Source organism: Carcharodon carcharias, chromosome 4 (genome assembly GCF_017639515.1).
Source record: "Carcharodon carcharias isolate sCarCar2 chromosome 4, sCarCar2.pri, whole genome shotgun sequence".
Taxonomy (NCBI): Eukaryota; Metazoa; Chordata; class Chondrichthyes; order Lamniformes; family Lamnidae; genus Carcharodon; species Carcharodon carcharias.
Genome location: NC_054470.1, coordinates 56485213 through 56508573, shown reverse-complemented (window position 1 = coordinate 56508573; position 23361 = coordinate 56485213). Strand labels below are relative to the sequence as shown.

Sequence of the window (23361 nt, the reverse complement as noted above, 5' to 3'; positions counted from 1 at the left end):
AGTTCTAGACGACTCAGTCGGGGCAAATATCCCACCAATATTTATCCTATTCAGCCCCTTAAGAATTGTATATCTCTCAATGTCCAGTGACATTATCATTAGGGAGACTGTGGCATTGTGGTAATATCACTAGAATAGTAATCCAGAGACCCAGGCTAATGGACTCAAATCCCATCACAGCAGCTGTTGGAATTTGAATTCAGTTAATAAATCTGGAGTATAAAGCTAGTGATAGATATCGGATTGTCGCAAAAACCCATCTAGTTCACTAATGTCCTTTAGGGAATGAAATCTACCATCCTTACTTTCCATGTGACCCTAGACCTACAACAATGTAGTTCACTCTGAACTTCCCTCTGAAATGAGCAAGGTCAGTTCAAGAGCATTTAGGGATGGCCTTGCCAGCGATGCCCACAAAATAATAAAATATTAGTTCATGTGCTTCAAAACTCTACTGACTGAGTCTACTCTCTCCCCTCAGGACAATTCCATCATCCCAGGAATCACTCCCTCTAAGGAAAACATGTCCTTCCTTAGGAAATTGTACGCAGGCCAAATGCAGTAAGACTTCTTTACTTTTCTACTCCAAATCACTTTGTAATAAAGGCTGTAAAGGCCAAATTGCTGTACCTGCATTTTAAACTTAATGTCTAAGGAGATTAAGGTCACTCTGAAAAGCATTACCCAGTTTCCCACCCTTTTTTAAAAAAATTCTGCTACCCCATCTTTCCTGCCAAAGTGGGTAACCAAGGCCATGGTGACAGAGGAGGAAACTCTGTCACTAGAAGGGTTTAAAATTGATAAGGAGGAAGTGCTGGATAAACTGTCAGTACTTAAATTTTACAAGGCACCAGGACCAGGTGAGACTCATCCAAGGATATGAAGAAAGAATGGAAATTACAGGGACATTGGTCTTAATCATTGTCTTCCCTGGATTCAGGAAGTGCCAGAGGAGAAGTGTAAATATTATGCCCTTGGTCAAAAAAAAAAGCTCTAATGATTGTCCCAGCAATTTCAAGCCAGTCAGTTTAATTTCGGTGGTGGGGAAGTTTCTGGAAACGATTATTTGGAATAGAATCAATAGTCATATGGAAAAATGTGGGTTAGTTAGGAAAAGCCAGCCATGGATTTAAGGAAAAATTGTGTTTAACTAACATGAGTTTTTTTTGGGAGAGGTAACAGAGTTGAGGAGGGTAATGCTGTTGATGTACATGGACGTCCAAAAGGCATTTGATATCGTGCCTCATGACAGGCTTGAGAAAAGTTATGGCTCATGGAATAAAAGGGACAGTAGCAACATGGATACAAAATTGGCTAGGTATTGGGAAACAGCGAGTAATGGTTGATGGATATTATTCGGGCTGGAGAAATGTTTGTAGTGGAGTTCCCCAGGGGTTGGTATCGAGACCCTTGCTTTTCCTGATAATATATTAATGATCTACATCTTGGTGTGCAGGGGCCAATTTCAAAGTTTGTATATGAGACAAAACTTGGAAGCATTGTAAACCGAGGACAGTGTAGAACTTTAGATAAGTTGGTAGGGTGGGCAGATGAAGTTCAATGCAGAGAACTGAGGGGATTCATTTTAGGAGGAAGGGCATGGAGACACAATATAAAATAAGGGGTACAACACTGAAGGGTATGAAGTGGGGGGTGGTGGAGAACCTGGCTGTGTATGTGCACAAGTCATTAAAGATGGCAGGACAGGTGGGGAGAGCAGTTAATAAAGCCCAGGAGACTGTGTGCCTGATTAAGTCGGACAGAGTATGACAGAGATTATGCTGAACTTGTATAGGACAATAGTTAGACCTCAGCTGGAGTAGTGTACAGTTCTGGGTGCCACAATTTAGGATGGATGTGGACGCATTAGAGAGTAAGCAGAAGAGGTTTGCAAAAATAGTTCCAGGGATGAGACAATTAGATTTAAGAACTTGGGATTGTTCTCCATGGAGGGAAAGCTAAGACTTGACAGAAGTTTTCAAAGTCACGAAGGGGCTGGATAGAGTAGGTAGGAAGAAACTGTTCCTGCTCGTAAAAGGATCGAGAACCAGAGGACACAGATTTAAAGTGATTTGTAAACGAAGCAAAATGTGATGTGGGGAGGAAGAGAGGAAGAGAGAAAGAAAGAATGAAATACAGGAAATAGCAGTGAAAATTAGTACAACTTCAGGGGACTGGAGAAGATCAACAGCAGCAAGACAGACAAAACAAGCTTAAAAAAAGCAATGAGAAAAACTGCCACAGGTAACAAGCTTAATGTTTCTTAATTATGCACAAAATGGGCAGTCAAGAATATTTTTTTTCATTCTTTCACAGGATGCAGACATCACTGGCTAGGCCAGCATTGCTTGCCCCTCCCTAATTGCCCTCAAGGTGGTGGTGGTGAGCCACCTTCTTGAACCACTGCAGTCCATGTGATGTAGGCACACCCACAATACTATTAGGAAAGGAATATCACGATTTTGACCCAGCAACAGTTAGGACACAGCTATATAGCTCCAACAATGGTTCCAAGTCAGGATAATGTGGGGGTTGGAGGGGAACTTGCAAATGGCATGCTCCCATGCATCTGCTGCCCCTGTCCTTCCAGGTGTTAAGAGGACACAGGTTTGAAAGGTGCTGTCAAGAGCCTTGGTGAGTTGTGCAGTGCAAAGTGCAGATGGTACACACTGCTGCCACCATGAGTCAGTGGTGGAGGGAGTGGGTGTAATGTGGTGGACAGGATGCTGATCAAGCAGACTGCTTTGTCTGGGATGGTGTCAGCTTTGAGTGTTATTGGAGCTGCAATCATCCAGGCAAGGTGAGGAGCATTGCATCACACTCCTGACTTATAGGTTGTTTATGTTGGACAGGCTTTGGGGATTCAGAACACAAGCCACTCACCACAGAATTCCCTGCCTCTGACTTGCTCTTGTAGCCATAGTATATATTTAGCTGGTCCAGTTCAGTTTCTAGTCAATGGTAACCCCAGGTGTTGATAGTGGGGGATTCAGCAATGGTAATGCCATTGATTGTCCTGGGGAGATGGTTGGATTCTCTCTAGTTGAAGATGGTCATTGTCTGGCACTATTCATGCTACACATCAGCCCAAGCTGGAATGCTATCCGGGTTTTGCTGCATATGGGCATGGACTCCTTCAGTAATGCAGGCCTTATACAGATAACAATAACATTGCAACTAGGTTTCTACTTCTGTCAGTCACAAAAACTAATAATGGGACATGGACTAGAGCTCAAATTGTAAGCAAGAAACTATATTAGATTTAAAAAAAATGTACTGAAGCCTGACAAATCCCAGGGCCGAAAGACTCCTATCCCAAAGATGGAAAAAAGCGAGGGAAATGCAATGCTTTAGTTTAACAAACTTAGCTTAGACTTAGCTGAAATTTATGAAAAGGTAACCAATAGGTGACTAGGGAAATGTTCACATTATGGACTTCTAGAAGGCTTTAAATAAGGCTCCACATCAAAATGTTAGCTAAAATTAAAGCTCATACACGCATTTATTTACACCCAACCAATCTCCTAACAATGAGAATAAGGATTATGGTCTGTCCTCAAATTGGGAGGAAGTGACTGGTGGTGAATAGGATCTCTGATAGGGCCCCAATGACTTAACTAATGTAATAGAGCACATATGCAAGTTTGCTGATAAACATTGGTGGCATAAGTGGTACAGATATCATCAAAATTATAAAGAAGCGTCGATAGATTAGAATAAGCAAATTGTGGCAGATGGATTTCAACACAGCCAAGTGAAAGTTCATTCATTTTGGATGGAAAGACCAAATATATTTTTTTTAAAATGGTGAATGTCGACAAACACCACGGGGGAGGAAGTTTTGCCACACCCACGGGGGAGGAAGTTTTGCCACACCCACGGGGGAGGAAGTTTTGCCACACCCACGGGGGAGGAAGTTTTGCCACACCCACGGGGGAGGAAGTTTTGCCACACCCACGGGGGAGGAAGTTTTGCCACACCCACGGGGGAGGAAGTTTTGCCACACCCACGGGGGAGGAAGTTTTGCCACACCCACGGGGGAGGAAGTTTTGCCACACCCACGGGGGAGGAAGTTTTGCCACACCCACGGGGGAGGAAGTTTTGCCACACCCACGGGGGAGGAAGTTTTGCCACACCCACGGGGGAGGAAGTTTTGCCACACCCACGGGGGAGGAAGTTTTGCCACACCCACGGGGGAGGAAGTTTTGCCACACCAAAACAGAAGCTCTGGCAGGTTAGACTCCACCTGGAGTGCTTTGCATGGTTCTGGGTGCTGTATTTTTAGAGAGAATATACAGGCCTTGGAAGGACTACACAGATTCATCAAAAACATTGCCAGAAAACCAAGGGATGATTTGAGTGTTTCAGGATTTTGGAAGGAATTGATAGGAAAAATAAAATTATTTATTTCTGCTAGTTGGAGCCTCAAGGACAAGCGGAAATAAACTTAATTTTCAGAAGGGAAGAAAGTGGAGAAATACTTCACACAGAAGGTGGTAGCGTGGAACTTTTCCACCAAATAAGTAATAGATGCTAGCTCAATTATTAATTTTTAAATTCAAGATTTAAATCTTTTGCTATGCCAGGGTTTAAAAGGATATGCAACCAAGGCAGGGAGATGGAGCTATTGAAGGCTTGAGGAGTGGAATGGCCTACTCCTGGATGCAACAGCCTTACTTGCCAACTAACTTCCTGTAGAAACTTAAAACAAGCAATACCAAAATAAATCTCTTTGCTGCACTATTTTGTATGTTACATAATATATTTTCTCTCCTAATAAACCACTGTTTTCCTGCTAGTTTAAGTGCAAATTTTCACTGAACATGGCGCTTGACAAAAGCTGGGCTGAGCTAAAGGATGGGGGATCCTTTCCACTAGACAGAACCCATGATCACAGGCAAATCAGATTACACCATGAAAACTACCCAATTACAGAAGGAATTGGGGCACACAGAAGACCACATCTCAAAATTATTTGCTAATGAGTAAGGCCAGTCTCAATATCAAATAAATGAGAATACCACCTAGTTATGATGCTCAAATTAATAAAAACTTAGCCAAACAGCATATATGGCATAGAAGAAAAATTATAGCTCAATCCACTTTTCACCCAGATTTGAAGATTTCAACACCTGAAAGATAGTTACAATTTGAAGAACATTCCTCTCCCCTCTCATGTGCATTGCAGCATGATAAATGATTTTGTTTGCCAATCAAATCCAAGTTCGAGGCTTCACACAACAGTACCTATCTGCACTATCCAGACGTGCTATTACCACATAAAGCTACCTTGAAAACACATTTGTTGTTAACGAGTACAAGTCCCATTTTTAAGCATTTAAGATTTTGCTTTACATTCCTGCTTAATTTTAAAAACACATTAGCAACACAATAAGGATTAGTACTCTATCCTCCATAGCAGGTTTGAAATAAAGATTATAACCGCTTTAAATTTATTACTTCACCAGCTGTGAAAGCACAGTTCAAACTTGCACCTCCAGGGTGGGAAATGACTCAAGTCAGTGTGAGCTCTTAAATCTATTTTTGCACATACATATTTATGAACAATTCCAGCAGAAAATTACATTTTCTGGCCCACATATCTCAACCTTTGACAAATCCTGGAGGGAAGATAGTAGGAACTGAAGAATTGCACAACTCCTAGTCTTAAAAAGATGTACAAAACAGTGGCCACATACTTACCAGTGACCTGGTCCACAAGAATCCTTGAGGTAATTATGCGTCCATATTGGGTGAAAAGCTGTTCCAGTTCCTTTTGGGACATGGTTTTCGGGAGTCCGCTGACATACAAATTTGCATCTCTGATGGAAGCAGAACTGGGACGGGCATAAGAAACCTGAAGGAAACAATTTTGTTAATAAGCTTACAAAGACAAAATATTTTTCAGGTGAAAAATCTGTCATATCTTTTATAAGTGGGAGGTACATTAAGATATTAAGTAACAGATCCTGAAAACAAATATTTATTGCATTTGAAACATTGACATCTCAGTATGACATTGTACAAGACTGGTTAGTTCTACTTGGGGTGATATCAAAGAATGACTTGGGGTTGATCCAACCCATTTTTCCAGCTTTTTTCTGATTTTAATCAGACTTCAAACAATTGGTGCAAAAGAAAAATATTGCAGATGCTGGAAATACTCAATAGATCTGGCAGCATCAAACAGACTTAATGTTCCAGTCAATTGAGACCCCCCACACAGGATGCATTTGGATAGGAAGTTTTGGTGCAAACAAGAATTCCTTTAGTCTGAGACAATGATTTACTTTCCCCTCGAATAAATGCAACAACTAGTTAAGCTAATGCAGATAATACAAGGTCTACCTGAAAATGCCTGAGTTTGGTGTATTGTACAGCAAATGTAACTTCCACATTTAGATCCAAGCCAATGCTGTGATTAATGGACATAGCACATGTTGTGAAACCATGCATTCCTTTTTACATGTCACTGAAATTTACTCATCTAGCCACAATCTGGTTCTGTGAACTGCCAAAACTATGTACATCCCATCAGCAGCCCTTCCAATTTTATGCAAGACTAATAATGCAGATTTTGACTGCTTTCCCATCACCAGTCCAATTTCCAAGAAACTGAAACAGATGTCAGATACCGAATTGAACAAAATCTATCCCAACTGGGTCTCATATACTACTTTATTCTTCAACGTGTTTGGATTTTTCAACCAAATGGAACCAAGTTGACTCCACAAAAGGAAGAAAATGGACAAAAGAATTTAAAGTGACATTTTGTGCCATAACAGATGATTATAAAAGTAATTCCCTTGAATGGTTTAGACACTCAAAAGTTAGCACTGTCAGCCATCCCAACATTTAACAAAGGTGCCCAGACATATTGCTACTACACAAGTTGAACTAGGTACAGTGCCACAAGGGTCCAAAGTTTAAATACATGACAGTACAGAACAGTGAGTGATATTGCGAATCTACAGCCTAATTTCCAATTTTGGTCTAATTCAGACATATTCAAGTTGATAAACAGACCCCAAAGTTCTCAGACTTCCTAATTAACTAGTGTTACTCTATACAAAATAAATTTCAGTCTAAACAGTACTGCCGACAACTTAAATTGAAATGAGAATAAAAGTCCTGGCCATGCAGTCCTGAAGAGAACTTGCTGGTTAAAAAAGAAAGCATCAAAAGCCTCGGACAAAAGTTGTGATCCTATATATTCATTTTATACAAATCTGCAGAAATCTTAAGAAAATCTTGATCACACATCTTAACACAGATCAGCTTTAAAATTTACTCATCAGGTAGTGTTCATTTGGAATCTAGCACTAGCTCAGCCCTGAAATAATTTTGGAAAGTAGCCAAGATATCATTTAAGCAAATTAAGTTTAACTTTAATTGTTGCTGCATGAAAGCACTGATTTTTATTCTCTTGATGGGGGCAACACTTGGCAACGCCCATCCCTAGTTGGGCTGGGGTGAAAGATGGTGGTTGTGGGTCTTAAACCACAACAGTCTGAGAGATAATGAAGTGCCTATAATAGTGAGGGGCAAGGAATCTAAGAAACGAAGCAGCAGTCATGAGCCAGTCACTGCACAGTATGGAGCCCCAGCCCTGATCTTGCTGCCACATGCATCTAATCCGGTTAAATTTATGGCCAAGGGCAACTTCCCAGGATGTTGGTGGAAAGCGAGAGATGCTAGTGCCAATGCAGATAGGGAAAATTCACAGGGATTTTGTTCAAAATGATCACTGGTTGGCTGGCACACATAGCACAATTGTTACCTAACCATGTTTCAGCCCAAGGCTAGATGCTGTCCAGGTCCTGCTTGAGGCTGGCACATGCTGCTTTATCAGAAATAGTTAATAGAATTGAATATCAAACATCTAAATCCTTATAAAAGTTGCATTTAAATGGGTTTAAGAACTCAAAAACATTTTAATCACAAGTTAAAACCAAAGGATAAAAGTTACAAACTTCAAAGAAGATCCAACTCCTGCTCCACACAAAAAAAAAGGATAGAAACCATGTAGAACAAATGAGAAGATTCACACAGGATGAAAAAGAGACAAGCTAATTTGCAGCATCTTTTATAGTATCAGGCCATCTCTAAGCATTTCACAGCCAACGAATCATTTTTGAAGTATAGACAGTGATGTTAAATATCTCCATACAGCAAGGTCACCCAAATAGCTGAATGCAACTGGTCACTTCCATCTGTTTTGGTTGAGGGATAAATATTGACCAGCTCACCAGAAGAACTCACCCATTTATACTAAAAATTCTAACATTCTATAATAATGAGTTCTGCAGCTTCAGCTAGCAGTCAGAAGCGCAATAGATAGTGCAATGGACATTAGCATTCTGTGCAGTACAACTATACGAGAGACTTGATATATCTTCTATTGAAAGAAACCCAACTTACCCAAGGACCTTCATTGTAGCAATTTTGGAATTTCTCAAACTTGGCCATTGAAGGATGTTATATTGAATTAAGCTTACTGGATAGTCACATTGCTAGGAATAAGGATCAGAGTTTAAACAAAACATCTATCTAGATTGAATATCATACATAAAAGAGTTGGGCCATTTGGCCCAGTCAGCATTTATCCTCTACCCAAGTGCAAATGCATTTACCGTTCCTGTTCCCATATCAATTCATCCATCTAGCCAATCTTACTATTCAGCCCCAGGAGTTTCTTTCTTAAATCACTAATAGCAAATTGCATAGCTGCACTAATTAGTATCTTACAGACAGTTTTAAATTCCTCGCACTCATTCAATACTCAATTACAAGGGTTCTGCTATAGACCTAGCTCCATCTTTCTCTCATCTGCATGGTTTTGTCAATCATGTCAAGAAGCATCCTGGTAAATCTCTTTTTATCTTTTCTAAAGTCTTAATACTGGCCCTATAGTTTGGATCCAAATCTGCACAGTCCTCTAAATGAGGTCTTAATATCTTATATACTCAAACTCCTTTAACTTTTATCATAGTATTTACATCAGAGAGACCAATCATCCCAATATGTCCAGGCTTAAGCTCCATATAAGTTCCCGCTAACGCTTCATCTAACCCCAACAACATATCCATTCATTCTTCCCTCATGCATATCCAGCTTACCCTTAAATACATCTATGCTACTTATCTTTATTACTACTTTTTTGTTGTACATTTTTAATCATGGAGTAAGAGTTTTTCCCAAATTCCCCATTATTAGATGACTAACGTATTTATAGCCCCGATTTTGTTTCTGCCCCCAGTGGGGAAGTGGAATCATCTATGTCTACCCTATTACGCCCTTCCATAACCCTAATCCTCTGAGTAATGTCAAATATCCTCTTTTCAGAAAAAGAGCCCCAGTCTGTTCAGTCTTTCCCAGTTAGTATAACCCTTCAGTTCTTGCATCATTTCTGCAGTGTCTTCTATTATCCTTTTTATAATATGGAGACTAGAAATGTACATATACAGCAAGTTTAGTCTAACCACGGTTCTGCAAATTTAATATAACTTCTGCTTTTCATTCTACACCCAGTGATATAATCCAGAATTTCATGGAGGGTGCTCTTCAGAAATAAAGCCAATCAACCTGCGTTTAACGTCCTGTGAACCTGCACACCTAAATCCCTCTGCTCTTCCACAGCAGTACTGCTATTTTAGCTACCATTCATTTATTTGGTATAGAATGTCTCCCATTTTGCTCAGTCATCAGAAGTTTTTAGGGTCTTGAAGCCAGTTTAATTATCAGGTCAATCCAGAAAGACAGCTTGGAATATTTAGCAACTGAATAATCCAATATGTCGTCAATATAGAGCTAGTCAGGGTCAGAGAAATTATTAGCTGGGAAGTTATATTAGCTCTTTAACAGTGATTATTTTTAAATTTATTACAAGGCATGCAGGCATGTAACTGAATTAAATTCCTGATGAATAAAACATTTACAATTGATGCATGAATAGATTGTAAACAAACTCATTTGATGATTTATATTTGACCTTCTCACTAGAAAGAGAAATCAGTCTACTTCAGAAGACTGGAGAACCACATATGGTGCTACAAGATTGCAATATCAAATTAATTTTACAAAGGATTTCATAGTTACAGCTCCAAATGATGTTATCTCACATCTAAAATGTTGGACAATAATTTAACTGTTGATAGTAAAAGGACATAGGATCTGCATTTGGGAGACCAGTCAATCTGAATCCAAGAGAAAAACAGAATTACCTGGAAAAAGGCTAGGCAAACAAGAAGTTTGTAAGAGCTAAGGAAATGTCAACAATTAGAGAACATTACAACCATAATAAAATAATAAAAAACAAAAACAGAATTACCAGGAAAAACTCAGCAGGTCTGGCAGCATTGGCGGAGAAGAAGAGTTGACGTTTCGAGTCCTCATGACCCATTTTATTATTTTATAAAAACAAAAAAACTGCGGATGCTGGAAATCCAAAACAAAAACAGAATTACCTGGAAATACTCAGCAGGTCTGGCAGCCAGACCTGCTGAGTTTTTCCAGGTAATTCTGTTTTTGTTTTGGATTTCCAGCATCCGCAGTTTTTTTGTTTTTATAAAATAATAAAATGTTAGCAGTCCACAATACAATGTTAGCAGTAAGGAAAAGCCACAATAATTAACTGGACCAGCTTTGACAGGTGCCAGTATTCACTGCTTGCTAAGGCTCAGTTACTGATTTACATTTTAGTAACTCTGCTAACTTGAATCCAGTGAGTGAAGATGAGCTGGAGATGGTAGAAGTGCCAAGATTTCCAGCACCTCCCCAGACAATAAGAAAAAAAACTGGTAAAGAAATGATGGAACGGCTGGAGTTTACAAATGCATGATCTCTTTTGAGAAAAAGGCTACATGGGTCACCACAGACAAACTTCACAATTCTGGGTCTCACGCAATGCTCATGAACAGAAAAGAACGATCATGGGAAAGTTAAAGAATCCTCAATTTTGTTGGAAACCAAAATGGAGAACAGACTGGCCAAGATTAAGTTAGGGCTCTCAACCAAAATGTTTTAAAACAAAAAGCATGTTTGAGGAATAATGGCTTTACAACATTTGAAATACTACAAAGTGAAGTCTTTGTAGGAACTGCCTGCAGCACAAGAAAAACAGGCTTATGAAACACAAGATTACACAGAAAGGAAAGATCTTTTGGATGTAAATTACATAATGAGCCAAGATTACCAGGTGGAAAAATGGAGGACAAGCCACCCAGGAAACGTTCCAAAGAGTGAAGGCAGACACCCCAGGATGGCTTCTGTAGAAACTCCAAAAATACCTAGCTCCTCCTCCCTCCCTCCACCCCACCCCCCCACCCACAAAAATCACTGCTCAACCACAGAATATTAGAAAACAAAATTGGCAATTTAACAGTTTTCACACCAAATTCAAACAAATACTACACATCCCTTTTGAGAGTGTTAAATTTTAGACGCAATTGAATTGTTTGGGTTAGATCCAGTTTGAGAAATTAAGTACATTCCAAAACGTTCCAGAGCTCTATTCAACTCACTTGCACTAGGACGTTTTGAAATTGATTTATTCTTGTACTTCCAAATACATCCACAATCGTAATTTTAAACATGTAAGGCCATTCTACAAGTACACAATTTGATAAACCAAGATTTGCTGATGTAATACATGACACCTTTCCTAGGATGGCTTTGAAGGGAACTTGTTTAAAAATTGCTGTGCAGGGTGAAAAATTAGAAAGCTACTGCAATGTAAGCATTTCTACACTAAAGAAGGTGGTTCAAGATAATTGAGCAATGTTTTAGGATATGGTTTTTCCTTCAAATTTTACAAATGGAAAGCAAAACTAAGCCTCCTTTTATTCTGACAGTTCATTTCACAGCACCAAAGGACACCTGAAGCTACCCGAGAGTCAAAGCAGCTGTTCGCTATCCAAGCCTTTAAACCAGCAATGCTCCAACGTGAATGTTTACATTCTCCCAGGACTTTAAAAATCCTCTTTTGGATCATTACTTGCCATACGGAAAAAAGATCACATTTTAAATGTTCTGCAGGAAATGGTTAAAATTCAATAGTTCTTTCATTTAAAGCTTTCTGTATAAAGTCAAGATTTATACAGCCCCAAGTGAATTTCAAGCTCAAAAGGCATCAAAGCAATCTAAACACAAAATGCCAAAAAGTGGAGAACTCCAAATGGAAATGTTACTGGTGTTCCTAGTTTCGAACACAAAATATATTCCCAAGCGTTAAAAAAATTTAAATTATATAACTCTTTCTAGATCTTCAATATTTCAATGTACTTCAATGGCAATGCGTTTTACAACTTCTGTAAAACAAACAGCAGATTTGCAAAGAGCAAGGTTCCACAATAGCAATAAGGAGAAGCCATCCTGATATTATCAAGTTGGAAATTCCTGTTCACGACCACAGCTTTTCTCCATTCCATCAGTGCTTCCGATTTTGGCCTTCATTTCCCTTATTGTAAAATCTTCAGTTGTATTAGCACTTCTAAAACTTCCACCCTAGACCTCTTCACCTCCACCTCATTAGTCTAAAAATCAATTTTTCAGCCAAGCTTTTGCTTCATAAAAGGGTCATAACAGCACAGGAGACCATTCAGCCCACTAAATCCATGCAGCTATTGAGAAATCCATTCATTCAGTCCCATTCCCCTGCTGATCTTGCGGGTCTGCTAGTTTATTTCCTTCAAGTGTTCATCCATTTCCCTTTTAAAATTACCAATCTTCTCTGTTGGCAGCAGGCTCCTGGTCATCACCATGCTTTAAAAAGTTCCTCACATCCAACTTGTATCTCTTGCTCAAAACCTTTTACCTGTGTTCCCTAGTTCTTGTACCAATAGCTAATGAGAACAGCTTTTCTTCATCTACCTGATGCAAAACTGCCAATGTTGTACACCTGCTCGAACCTAACCTTGCAACTAAATTACTTCATCCCTGGAGACATTATAGCAAATCACCTCTAGAGGTTCAAGGACTCACATTCTTCCTAAAGTGTGATGACCCGAACTAGGCACAATCATGGTGGCCTAACCAGCCGTTTATAAAGGTTCAACACAACCTCACTGCTTTTGTACTGACACCTCTATTTATGAAGCCCAAGATCCCATATGCTTTGCCAATTACTCTCAACATTTGCTGCTACCTCCCCCCAGTCCCTGCACACGAGTGCCCTCCAGAGCCCCTCCCCGGTCCCCCCACACACTTCAGAATTGAGACATCAAAATGCATCACCTCTCACTTGTGTATTAAATTCGATCTGCCACTCGCCTGTCCATTCTGCTAACCTATGTCCTTGGATAGTCAATTGGTATCACCCTCCCTATTTGCCATATCTATAGGTTTATCATGAGCAAATTTCCCAATCTCCTCCTAAAGCAGAGTTTGCAATATAATTGGGACATTTTCTCTTTTAAAGGCTATATTGTAAGTTGCGAAGTTTGTCTCTTGAATTTGTAATGATTTATTTTGTATTCAGCGGTTAGTGATTGACAATATCCATCAAACGCTAGGAAAATAAAAGTAAATCCAGGAAAGAAGGATGACATGCAATTACAGGAATTTTAGGTAAGGTGATTGAATTCAAGCATACAAGTAGTCCTTTGGCAATAATATGTTAAGCATGGAGTGTTTCATTTTGGGTCATCACGAAGCCCATCTTTCAAATGGGTGTTGGGGTGAGGGAGAAAAAGGTTATGCTAAAAACATTAAACACAGGAATACAGAAAATAGGTCATTCGGCCCTTTCAACCTGCTGTCATTCAACATGATCATGGCTAATCGGCTATCTCAACGTCATACTACCGCTCTCTCCCCATACTCCTTGAAACCTTTGAAGTCTAGAAATCTATTTCCTTCTTAAATATATTCAGTGGCTTGGCCTCCACAGCCCTGTGGTAGAGAATTCCACTGGTTCACCACCTGAGTTAAGGGGTTTCTCCTCAACTCAGTCTTAAATGGCCTACCCTGTATCTCAGAGATCGAGACCCCTTGTTCCAGAACCCCCAGCCAGAGGAAACTTCAACCCTGCATCTAGTCTATCCAGCCACATCAGAATTCTATACATTGCATTGAGATCCCCCCTCATTCTTCTAAATTCCAGTGAACAGTTGGCCCAATCTCTCCTCATGACAATCTTGCTATCCCACAAATCAGTCTGGTGAACCTTCGCTGCACTCCCTCGATGGCAAGTATATCCTTAGGTAAGGAGACCAAAAATGCACACAATACTCCAGGTGTGGTCTCACCATGCCCTGGATAGCTGTAGTAAGACATCCTTGTTTCTGTGCTCAAGTCCTCTCGCAATAAAGACCAACATACCATTTGCCTTAACTGCTTGCTGCACCTGCATGCTTGCTTTCATTGACTGGTGCATAAGGGCACCCAGATCCCTTTGTATATCAACATTTCCCAATCTATCACCATTTAAATAATACTCTGCCATTCTGCTTTTCCTAATGAAGTAGATAACTTTGCACTTATCCACGTTATACTGTGTCTACCACATATTTGTCCACTCACTCATCTAAATCACCTTTAAGCCTCTTATCCTCCTCACCACTCACACCTAGTTGTGTCATATCAGCAAACTTGGAAATATATTTGGCTTCTTCATCCTAATATTATGAACAACTGGGGCCCAAGCACTGATCCCCATGGTACCCCACTAGTCAACGCCTGCCATTCCGAAAATGACCCATTTGTTCCTACTGTTTCCTGTCTGCTAACCAATTCTCAACCTGTGCCAAAATATTACCCCAATCCCAAGTGCTTTAATTTTGCACACTAACCTTTTGTGGGACTTTATCAAAAGCTTTCCGAAAATCCAAATACACCACATTCACTGGTTCTCCCTTATCTGTTCCGCTAGTTAACTCCAGTAAATTTGTCAAACATGATTTACCTTTCAAAAAAACATATTGTGTCAAATCCCATTGATATTTTCTAAATGCCCATTTATCACATCCTTTATAGACTCTAGATTTTCCCTACGACTGATGTTAGGCTAACTGGTCTGTAATTCCATGTTTTCTCCCTCTTTTTTAAAAAAAAGTGGGGTCACATTTGCCACCCTCCAATCCTGCTTATGTCCTCTATAAGTAGTGAGGGGTGAAAGCACATACACAATCCTATTTGATGATAGTTTACCACAAAACCATTTATTGATTTGAGAGACTAAGTTACATCAGTCTTTTGTTCTCTCGTCTGACGTAAGTTTTTGCATTAAATGAAACAGCTCTAGTGATTAGATTAACTCACTTACAGAAATATGGTCTATCCCACCAAAAGAATATCTGCCTTACTATCCATTTAGAATGCACCTTTATACAATGTGGCCATAGGCTTGCCATAGTCATATGGCCTCTCTTCCTTGGGTGTATAAAGGCTTGACAGCAGAAGCCATCTGATCCACCACTTAAAACATGGTGTCAGTAGTGTGCAACTGAGTGGATTTTAACAGCTGCTGGCTCTCTTAAGCTATAATAAACAGCAGAGAACAACAAACTTCAGTCTGCAACTTTGTACAGGGCATTGGTCACTGGTAAGTCAGTATGGCTTCAAATATCCCTGTACCTGTTCCTAAGGAGGTAGCAGATTTGAAAATAAACTGGAAATGTTTCCAGTCAAGGAACTTGAACAAATGAATAGCACCTCATCAGTGCTGGGGAGATTGCTTCAAGCTTGAATACACCCTAGAGCTTATTGAGCAGGAAAGCTAGTCTTGTGAAATGAGGCCTTTAAGGACCCACTTTAAACCCTCCATGTTCAACACCATAGCTCAGGAAGAGGGGATGAATGTTATCAGTATGTAGACACATTGAGATGCTGAATCTTGAGAGTTTGATCAGATCGTCCTTCAGTTGGAGTTCAGACCATGTTAGGAATAAGACATTCTGCTTGCTGAAAGAAGAGAAACTTGTTCCCAAGAAAACTATCAAAATAGTGTAGAAGCTCTGAAGGGGTCAAACGGGAGAACCGACTGAGGGACAGTTTAGGCCTTCCAAGCACAAAACAATGGAATGAAGGAAGAACTATAAAAGGGGCAACAAAGATCAAGGTCAAAGTACTGGATGTAAATATTGAGAGGACACCAAAGGAAAAGAGGAAGCATGTCCAGTGTGGAGAAAGCAGTGCTTTAACTGCAAGAAGTGAATCACTTGGCACACAAGTGCTTCGCTGAAAAGCAAAGCAGGCCTATAACGAGGATTGCTGGAGAAATGTCAGATGAAGAACCCAATAGCAGGTCAGCACCCTCACGTCAATGAAAAAATAGTTTGACTATTGAAATGACGACTGCAGAAGGAACATCAAGTTGTGAAGTGTCAGATAGCAACAGTGCCTATGTGCAACATGAGTTCCGCAGATCTGTGTGGAGTTGTTCAAGATGGTGACCAAAAATGAAGCCAAAGGTAGAGTTAAGGCTATAATGATGGAACAAGAGGGCAAACTAAGCCAAGGGCCCAACGTAATGAGAAGAATGAAGATTTAGATTTCCAAATAGTAGACCAGAAGCAAAATCCACTCATCTCAGCTGAAACTAATCAAAAAAATGTCTGGATTGGTAACCCTCCTTGTACTAGAAAAGATTTGCAGAGTTTCACAAGGCATAAAGCAACCTGCTGACTAACAAATCCTTATAAATTATAAAAATGTTTTCATGGGTCTTGAATGTCTTCCTGGTGAATATCATATTGAAGTAGGTAAAAGCGAGAGAACCAACTCAGCATCTTTCAAGGGGAGTTCCAGCTGACCTTAAGTCCGGCCTGAAAGGAAAGATAGGGGAGCTCAAAAAGTTGACAGTAATCAAGAAAATGACACCTCCCACAGACTGGATTAGCAGCGTAACAATGGAATAACCAGGAAAACTAAGTGTATGCACAGATCCAAAGGGCTTCAATGAAGCTTTGAAGAGATCTCATTGGAATGGGGTCAAGACGACATTTTGCCACACTTAAGACAAAAAGTCTTTACTACCCTAGATGCAAAGGATGGATACTGGCAAGTGAATTTGGACGAAAGCAACAGTTTCCCAACTGGATTCCATTTGGGAGATACAGATGGTCGCTCAAGCATTTTAGCATTTCTTTTGCTCCAGAAGAGCCTCAACACCAACAACACGAGATAGTCTATAATCTTCCAGGAATGGAAGCAATCATGGATGACCTGCTGATCTATGGATGTGGAGATACAATAGAAGCAACGGGCCATAAATCGGTCAGTACAGTGCTTGTAATCAACAACAAGCTAAGCAAACTCATGAGCCACTCATGGCAGACCAGGGATGTAGCCTGGAATAGACGCCTTCACTCTCTTTGGAACTCTCTTGTTACCATTCACTATTATTCAGAACACTGGGAGTTAGACAAACTGACGTCAATGACCACCAAAGAGACTGTGGAATGCCTACAAGTACACTTCAGTTGTTGTGGCATTCCTAACATTGTGATGATCGTCAATGGCCCTAAATTCACAAGTGAGGAATTCAGCACTAAAATTGGGGTCTTGAATAAACAGATTTTCTGCATAACATAACATCGTCTAAAAATCTTTCTGAAAAGGCAATTTTTAAAACACTGTGGAAACAGGCACGGTTACTTAGTTCATGTTGACTGTCCTAAGTTGTTAAGATGGTGTCCTGTGCATCCCCTTATCCATGCAGTTGTTTAGAAAGAACCATATGATCCTCAGCAGAATGTAAACTAAAAAGCTGATCAAATTGGGTGACACAAGGGGGTGGTAACCACCCTGCCATTAAGTACCGGGCCTGTGTCCATTGATCAGAATAGTTTGACAGGTGATTGACACTAACGCTGGTCAAGCTGCCAGCCCCCTGAAAAAGAGTCTATTAACCAGTACTCAGGCACCATGCCCTGCTGGGGTCATATACTGGCCATCTTGGCGAGAGGTGCTGAAGTCCTTGTGAAGTTGCAGTACTCGTCAGTAGTTGTCTTCTTCAGACTGGACAAGGAGGAGGATAATGAGATCAACACACTGCATCAAAAGTAGTCTGCCCTCTGAGATCAGTAAACTGCTCTGAACTATTACGGGTCATATACTTTTTTCTGTCTAATTAGTTAATGAATCATATCTAAACTGTTGTTTAATAAGCCATCTTAAAATTACTTATGACTAATTGACTGCCTATTTAGGTTTCTGTGGCCCCAAACCCCATAATCTTACAACACATTGCCACACTATTCCCAGTCAAATAGAAGGCCGAGGTAATGGTGAAAAATGCTAAAGGGATCAAAAAAACCCAAGTATATCGAGCAGAGATGTGTACAAGACAATCCTAGGTTGGAGAAACACACCTGAGGGCATGGAAAGCAGCCTAGTTCAGCAACTATTGTCATGCCACACCCAAAGTACTTTTCCAGTAGCTAAAAAAAAAAACAACTTAAACCAGACGTAATCTCAGGTGCAAGTGACAAAGTCAAAGTGAAACACCATAAAGCCACATTTCACTGCCAAAATCTTTGCTCTAATTCTCAGCTCTGGCAAACATTCAACACACATCAGATGTCAGCCCACTTGGCAACTTGAGACCTGTGTAGCCAAATTGTCACCATGATTGTACAATGTGAAAGTGAACAACCAACTATATCGTTGTAACCACAGACCTAGGTACAACTGGTGAAGCTGCTCCTTCACAGCAGACAGCTCCTGAGGAAGGTGCAAGTTCACCAACCCCACAAGGAAATCAACTAGTCCTCAAAAGGCAACAATTACCACGGCACAATACTTGCCAAGGCAACAAAATTCCTCAGAGGCAACATGACCTCAGGAATGAGCAGAACCAGACAACCAACCAACAACACACACATGTACCATTAGAAGACCTGGACGCTTAAGGATTGTGCATGAACTGTGTGTAGGAGATGAAAGTGGGTCAGATTGGAATGACCAGTTTTCTATACATGCATGATGGTTTTCATTGTAGACCACACATGTGCATGACTTGCAACTGCATAAGATAATAGCAGTACTTTAAAAAAATGAATAAAGGGGGATGTTTGGAGAAGTGCCTGTGTGCAATGTGGCCATAGGCATGTGACCTCTGAGGTCATCCTTGATATATAAAGGCTCGAGGGCAGAAGCCATTTGATCCACCACTTGAAACATGTTGTCAGGAGTGTGTAGCTGAGTGTGTGTCATACCCCTTAGGTTAGGTAGTGGTTTAGATTTGATTAGTGGTCAGGGAACAAGAGAATGTGATTGAGTCAAGCAGGTAAGGAGACCTTGGATGCAGTGTCTTTTGGCCCAATTGGAATAATTGAAGTGGTTGGAACGATCACATCAAAAGCCACAATCATGGCTGAATGCTAGGCCCCTTTGAGGTGTTAATAACAGTTTTGATCTCAACCTTTATAATGAAGCCTTGAACATATACATATATTTTCACAGTAAGATTCATCAAGTGTTACAGACAGCAATTGATTCTCATATTACACATCACCATATGACAAGTTATGATTTACCCATATCCAACAGGTATGAAGTACTTGCTGCGGGTTTAACCGAGAACAAATTTGCAAGGAGGGTGGGCAAATTAACCATGACACCATGGTAACGAGGCCATTTAAGCGGAGGGGTGAAAAGGAACATGGTAGACAATATTAGGGGTGGGTAATAAATGCTGGCCGAGCCAACAACACCCAGATTCCATGAACAAATTTATTTTTTTTTTAAAAAGTAAAATTAGGGAGACAGTTACAGATCTCTGCAGCTCCCAAAAGGCAGTGTTCCTTGCCCAGTGTCAGGAATAAGAACAAGGACATCGTCTTACAGCTAAAGAAATTGAAGCAGGAACCGAATGATCCAGCTATCATGGCTCACACAGGAACCAATGACTAGGTGGAAATAGGAAAGAGGTTCTGCTGGGGGAGTCTGAAGAGCTAGGATCCAAATTTTTAAAAACCTCAAGCTAATATCAGTATAACTATTCAAAGCATTCACCAAATGCATAGTTTAAAAAGTGGAATATGAGGCAAGGGTTTCAATTCATGAGGTCCTGGCACCAGCAATAGGGAAAATGTGAGCTTTTCCAATAGGATGGATCTCACTAGAGCAGGGCCAGTGTCCAGGTGAATAAAATAACCAGGGCAGTAAAGAGGACTTTAACAAAGTGAGGGGAGGTCATGTTAAAGCTAAAGTCAAGATTGCAGAGCAGACTAGCAATATAGGTCAAAAATCAAGCAGCGTCTTAGACAAGGACAAACTTTTACCAAGATAATGGGGGATTAGTGACTCAAAGCCATATCAGAAAAAGTTTAAAAAGTTGAGTAGATCCGAATGCACACAATTATAACAAGACAGATTAATGGCACAAATAAAGAGAAATGGTCTTGATCTAATAGTATGATCATTCTGCAGCCATGTCCTTTTCAAATATTTAGATCTAAATATTTCAGGATATTATGGAATAGGAAAGGAGGTAGCCTTTATAAAAGGATGAGATAAGACAGCAGAGAGAAAGGATATTAGCCCATTAAAAAAAAGGGTGTAGAATTATTATGATGAAGCTAAGAAATAGCAAGGATAGAAAACACTGGAGAGAATAATTAATAGGCCTTATAGTTAAAGTGTTATAGAGTATAAAAACTGGCAAATTAGAGGTGCCATTAGCAAGGATTATACAATGGGGGATGGGGTTCTAATGTTCATACAGATTGGACGAACCAAAGTGGCAGAAGTAGTCTGGAGGTCAGGTTCATGAAATGTTTGATTTTTCTAGAACAAAAAGAACCAACTGCTTTAAGTCTAATATTGTGTAATGAGACAGGTATAATTAATAATTGCCAATTGCAGAATACAGATGACACTATTTTAGCAGCACCAAATATCATGTTTCTACATATGCTTTGACACCACCACCCCCCCACCCCACCCCCACCAAACAATCCCAATTAAGCTATGAAATGTCTGCCTCAATGTTTTACCCCACGAGCATTCATTTTACTTACTGGTACCTTATAACTGGGTGCAAGGGATCAAGTAGGTGATAGTGTTATGAAGATGCTTGGGAGTCTAAGACATTCCCACACAGAGCAGCCAAACAATAAAAATGGCTACCACCCAAACAGGTGGTTCATGTTTGTGTAAAAAAAGTCAACCTCCATTTTGAGGGATTTTGAAGCTTCAGAAGGTCAATTTATAAGCTGACATCTACAATAGTAATCTTGAAGTAAAACGGCTATCTGGGGAAGAGCAATTATGATGAACTTCATATCACTGAGCTTGAGTTACGTGAAGTCTGAAACTGGTCTTAAACTTAAAGGCGGCCAATTACATAGGCATGAGGGAAAAGTTGCCTAATGGGAAATTAGATTAAAAGATGTGATGGTAGAAAAGCAATGGCAAACATTAAGAAATAATTCATAATCTCAATTAACATACATTCCCTTGAGGAATTAAAAACAAAGGGAAAAGTGGTATGATAGTGGCAAACTAGTTAAGAATATTAATTTGACTGAACTGTTACGGTCTTGGAGGCAGCCATTTGGCCCATCGTGTTGGCACCAGCTCTGAGCATTTTAACTTAAGTGCCAATCTCCTGCCTTCTTCCCTCATAACCCTGCACGTTGTTTCTATTCAAATAATCATTTAATGCCCTCTTGAATGCCTCGATTGAACCTGCCTCCACCACACTTCCAGGCACTGCATTCCAAACCCTAAATACTCTGAGTAAAAGTTTTTTCCTCACCTTGCATTTGCTTCTTTTGTAAAAGGCTTAAACTATGCCCTCTGGTTCTCGATCCATTTACAAGCAGGAACATTTTCTCTCCATCTATTCTTTCCACACCCCTGATAATCGAGATTGAGTGTATAACTAGCAGATAGGTGATGGGTGCAGTATGCTGTATTTTGATTTTCAAAAGGCTTGAAATAAGTTGCCACACAAGAGTAGGGCTCACGGGATTGGGGACAACACGTCAGGTTTGGTTAACAGACAAAACAGTAGGAATAACGGTCATTTTCAGGTAGGTAGGTAGGGTGCAACAAGTTGGATGCTGCAAAAAAGAGCTTGGGCCTCAGTTATTTATAAATGTCAATGAGAGTGTAATGTATCCATGTTTGCTGACAATACAAAACTAGGTGGAAAAGCAGGAAGAACAAGGACATAATGAGGTTACAAAGGAGTAAAGGTAAATTATATGCCATCTTGCCAAAGTATAATGTGGGGAAAATGTAAATGATCCATTTTGGTAGTAATAGAAAAGCAGCTTTTAAAAAAGCCGAGCGTCTAATAAATGCTGTTTTTCACGGATTTGGGTGCCTTTATACATGAATAAAAGTTAAGATACAGGCACAAAAAGAAATTAAGAAGCCAAATGGTAGTCTTTAATACAAAGGGAGTTGAGTGCAAACCAGCAAGCAGTAATTATATAGAGCTTCTGATGAGACATCACTTGCATTTGTGTACAGTTCTGGTTGCTTCAGGAAGGATGTACTTGCCTCATAAGAGGTGCAAGCAACATTCGCTAGACTAAATCCTTAGGTTAGAGCACTTTATGAGGTAATTGCGTAAAATATGCCTAAGTTTAGGAGGAGAGCTGATCTAATTTGAATGTATAGAAATGAGGGCTTGACAGGGTAGATAGCCCCTGGCTGTACAGTTTAGAACTGGGTGCAATAGTATCAAGATAAGGGATCAGCTATTTAGGACTGAGATGAGAAGAAATTTCTTCACTCAGGTTTGTGAATCATTAGAATCAAAGGACTCTGGGTGCTCAGTTGGTGAGTATATTTCAAGTCAGAGACTGATACATTTTTGGACACTAAGGGACACAAGGGATATGGCAGGAAGAGAGATGAGGTAGAAGATCAGCCATGATCTTATTGAATAGCAAAGTCAATTCAGGTACTATAAAGCCTACCACTTCCTTTTTAGTTTTTTTATGTAACAGGATAAACAGGCGCTAAGTAGCTGTGGGACAAGTTCATCAAGGCAGGATGATTCTCCTTTGTTGCAAAGCCAAACATTGTGCAAAAAAAAAAAAAACAGCAAGAGAGCAACTGACTTAGTTCAGAGCTCAGATGTCATATTATGAACTATTTCTACACAAGCGACAGAATTATAACCACTATTGATAGAACACGCCATTAAGTATACGTGGCCAAAACTCATCTAGGTCAGAAGATCTACAACAGCATAATTGGATAATGGGGAAAGTTACAGGTTATTATAATAAAAGCGACAGCTCAGCAAGAGGTAGGCATCAGCGGTGCCATTACTTCTGACCAAGTACCAAAACAGATCCAAGCAGCAGGACAGAATCAGAAGAGAACCTTTCACTTGTGTAATAAGGTGTTTTTGGAAAGGAGATCAAAGAGCAGGTGAAGTTAAGTAGGGTTAAGATC

General features: G+C 40.0%; 1 protein-coding gene across 8 annotated transcripts in view; it reads right to left on the bottom strand.

Moving 5' to 3' along the window:
* elavl2 (ELAV like neuron-specific RNA binding protein 2) overlaps positions 1-23361 on the bottom strand; it is a 77360-nt gene that overhangs the window by 21875 nt on the left and 32124 nt on the right. For all 8 annotated transcript variants that reach the window (XM_041186163.1, XM_041186165.1, XM_041186167.1 and 5 more), the window contains one exon: positions 5704-5857. In XM_041186163.1, the coding sequence (XP_041042097.1) occupies positions 5704-5857 (154 nt within the window). The remainder of the gene's footprint in view (positions 1-5703; positions 5858-23361) is intronic.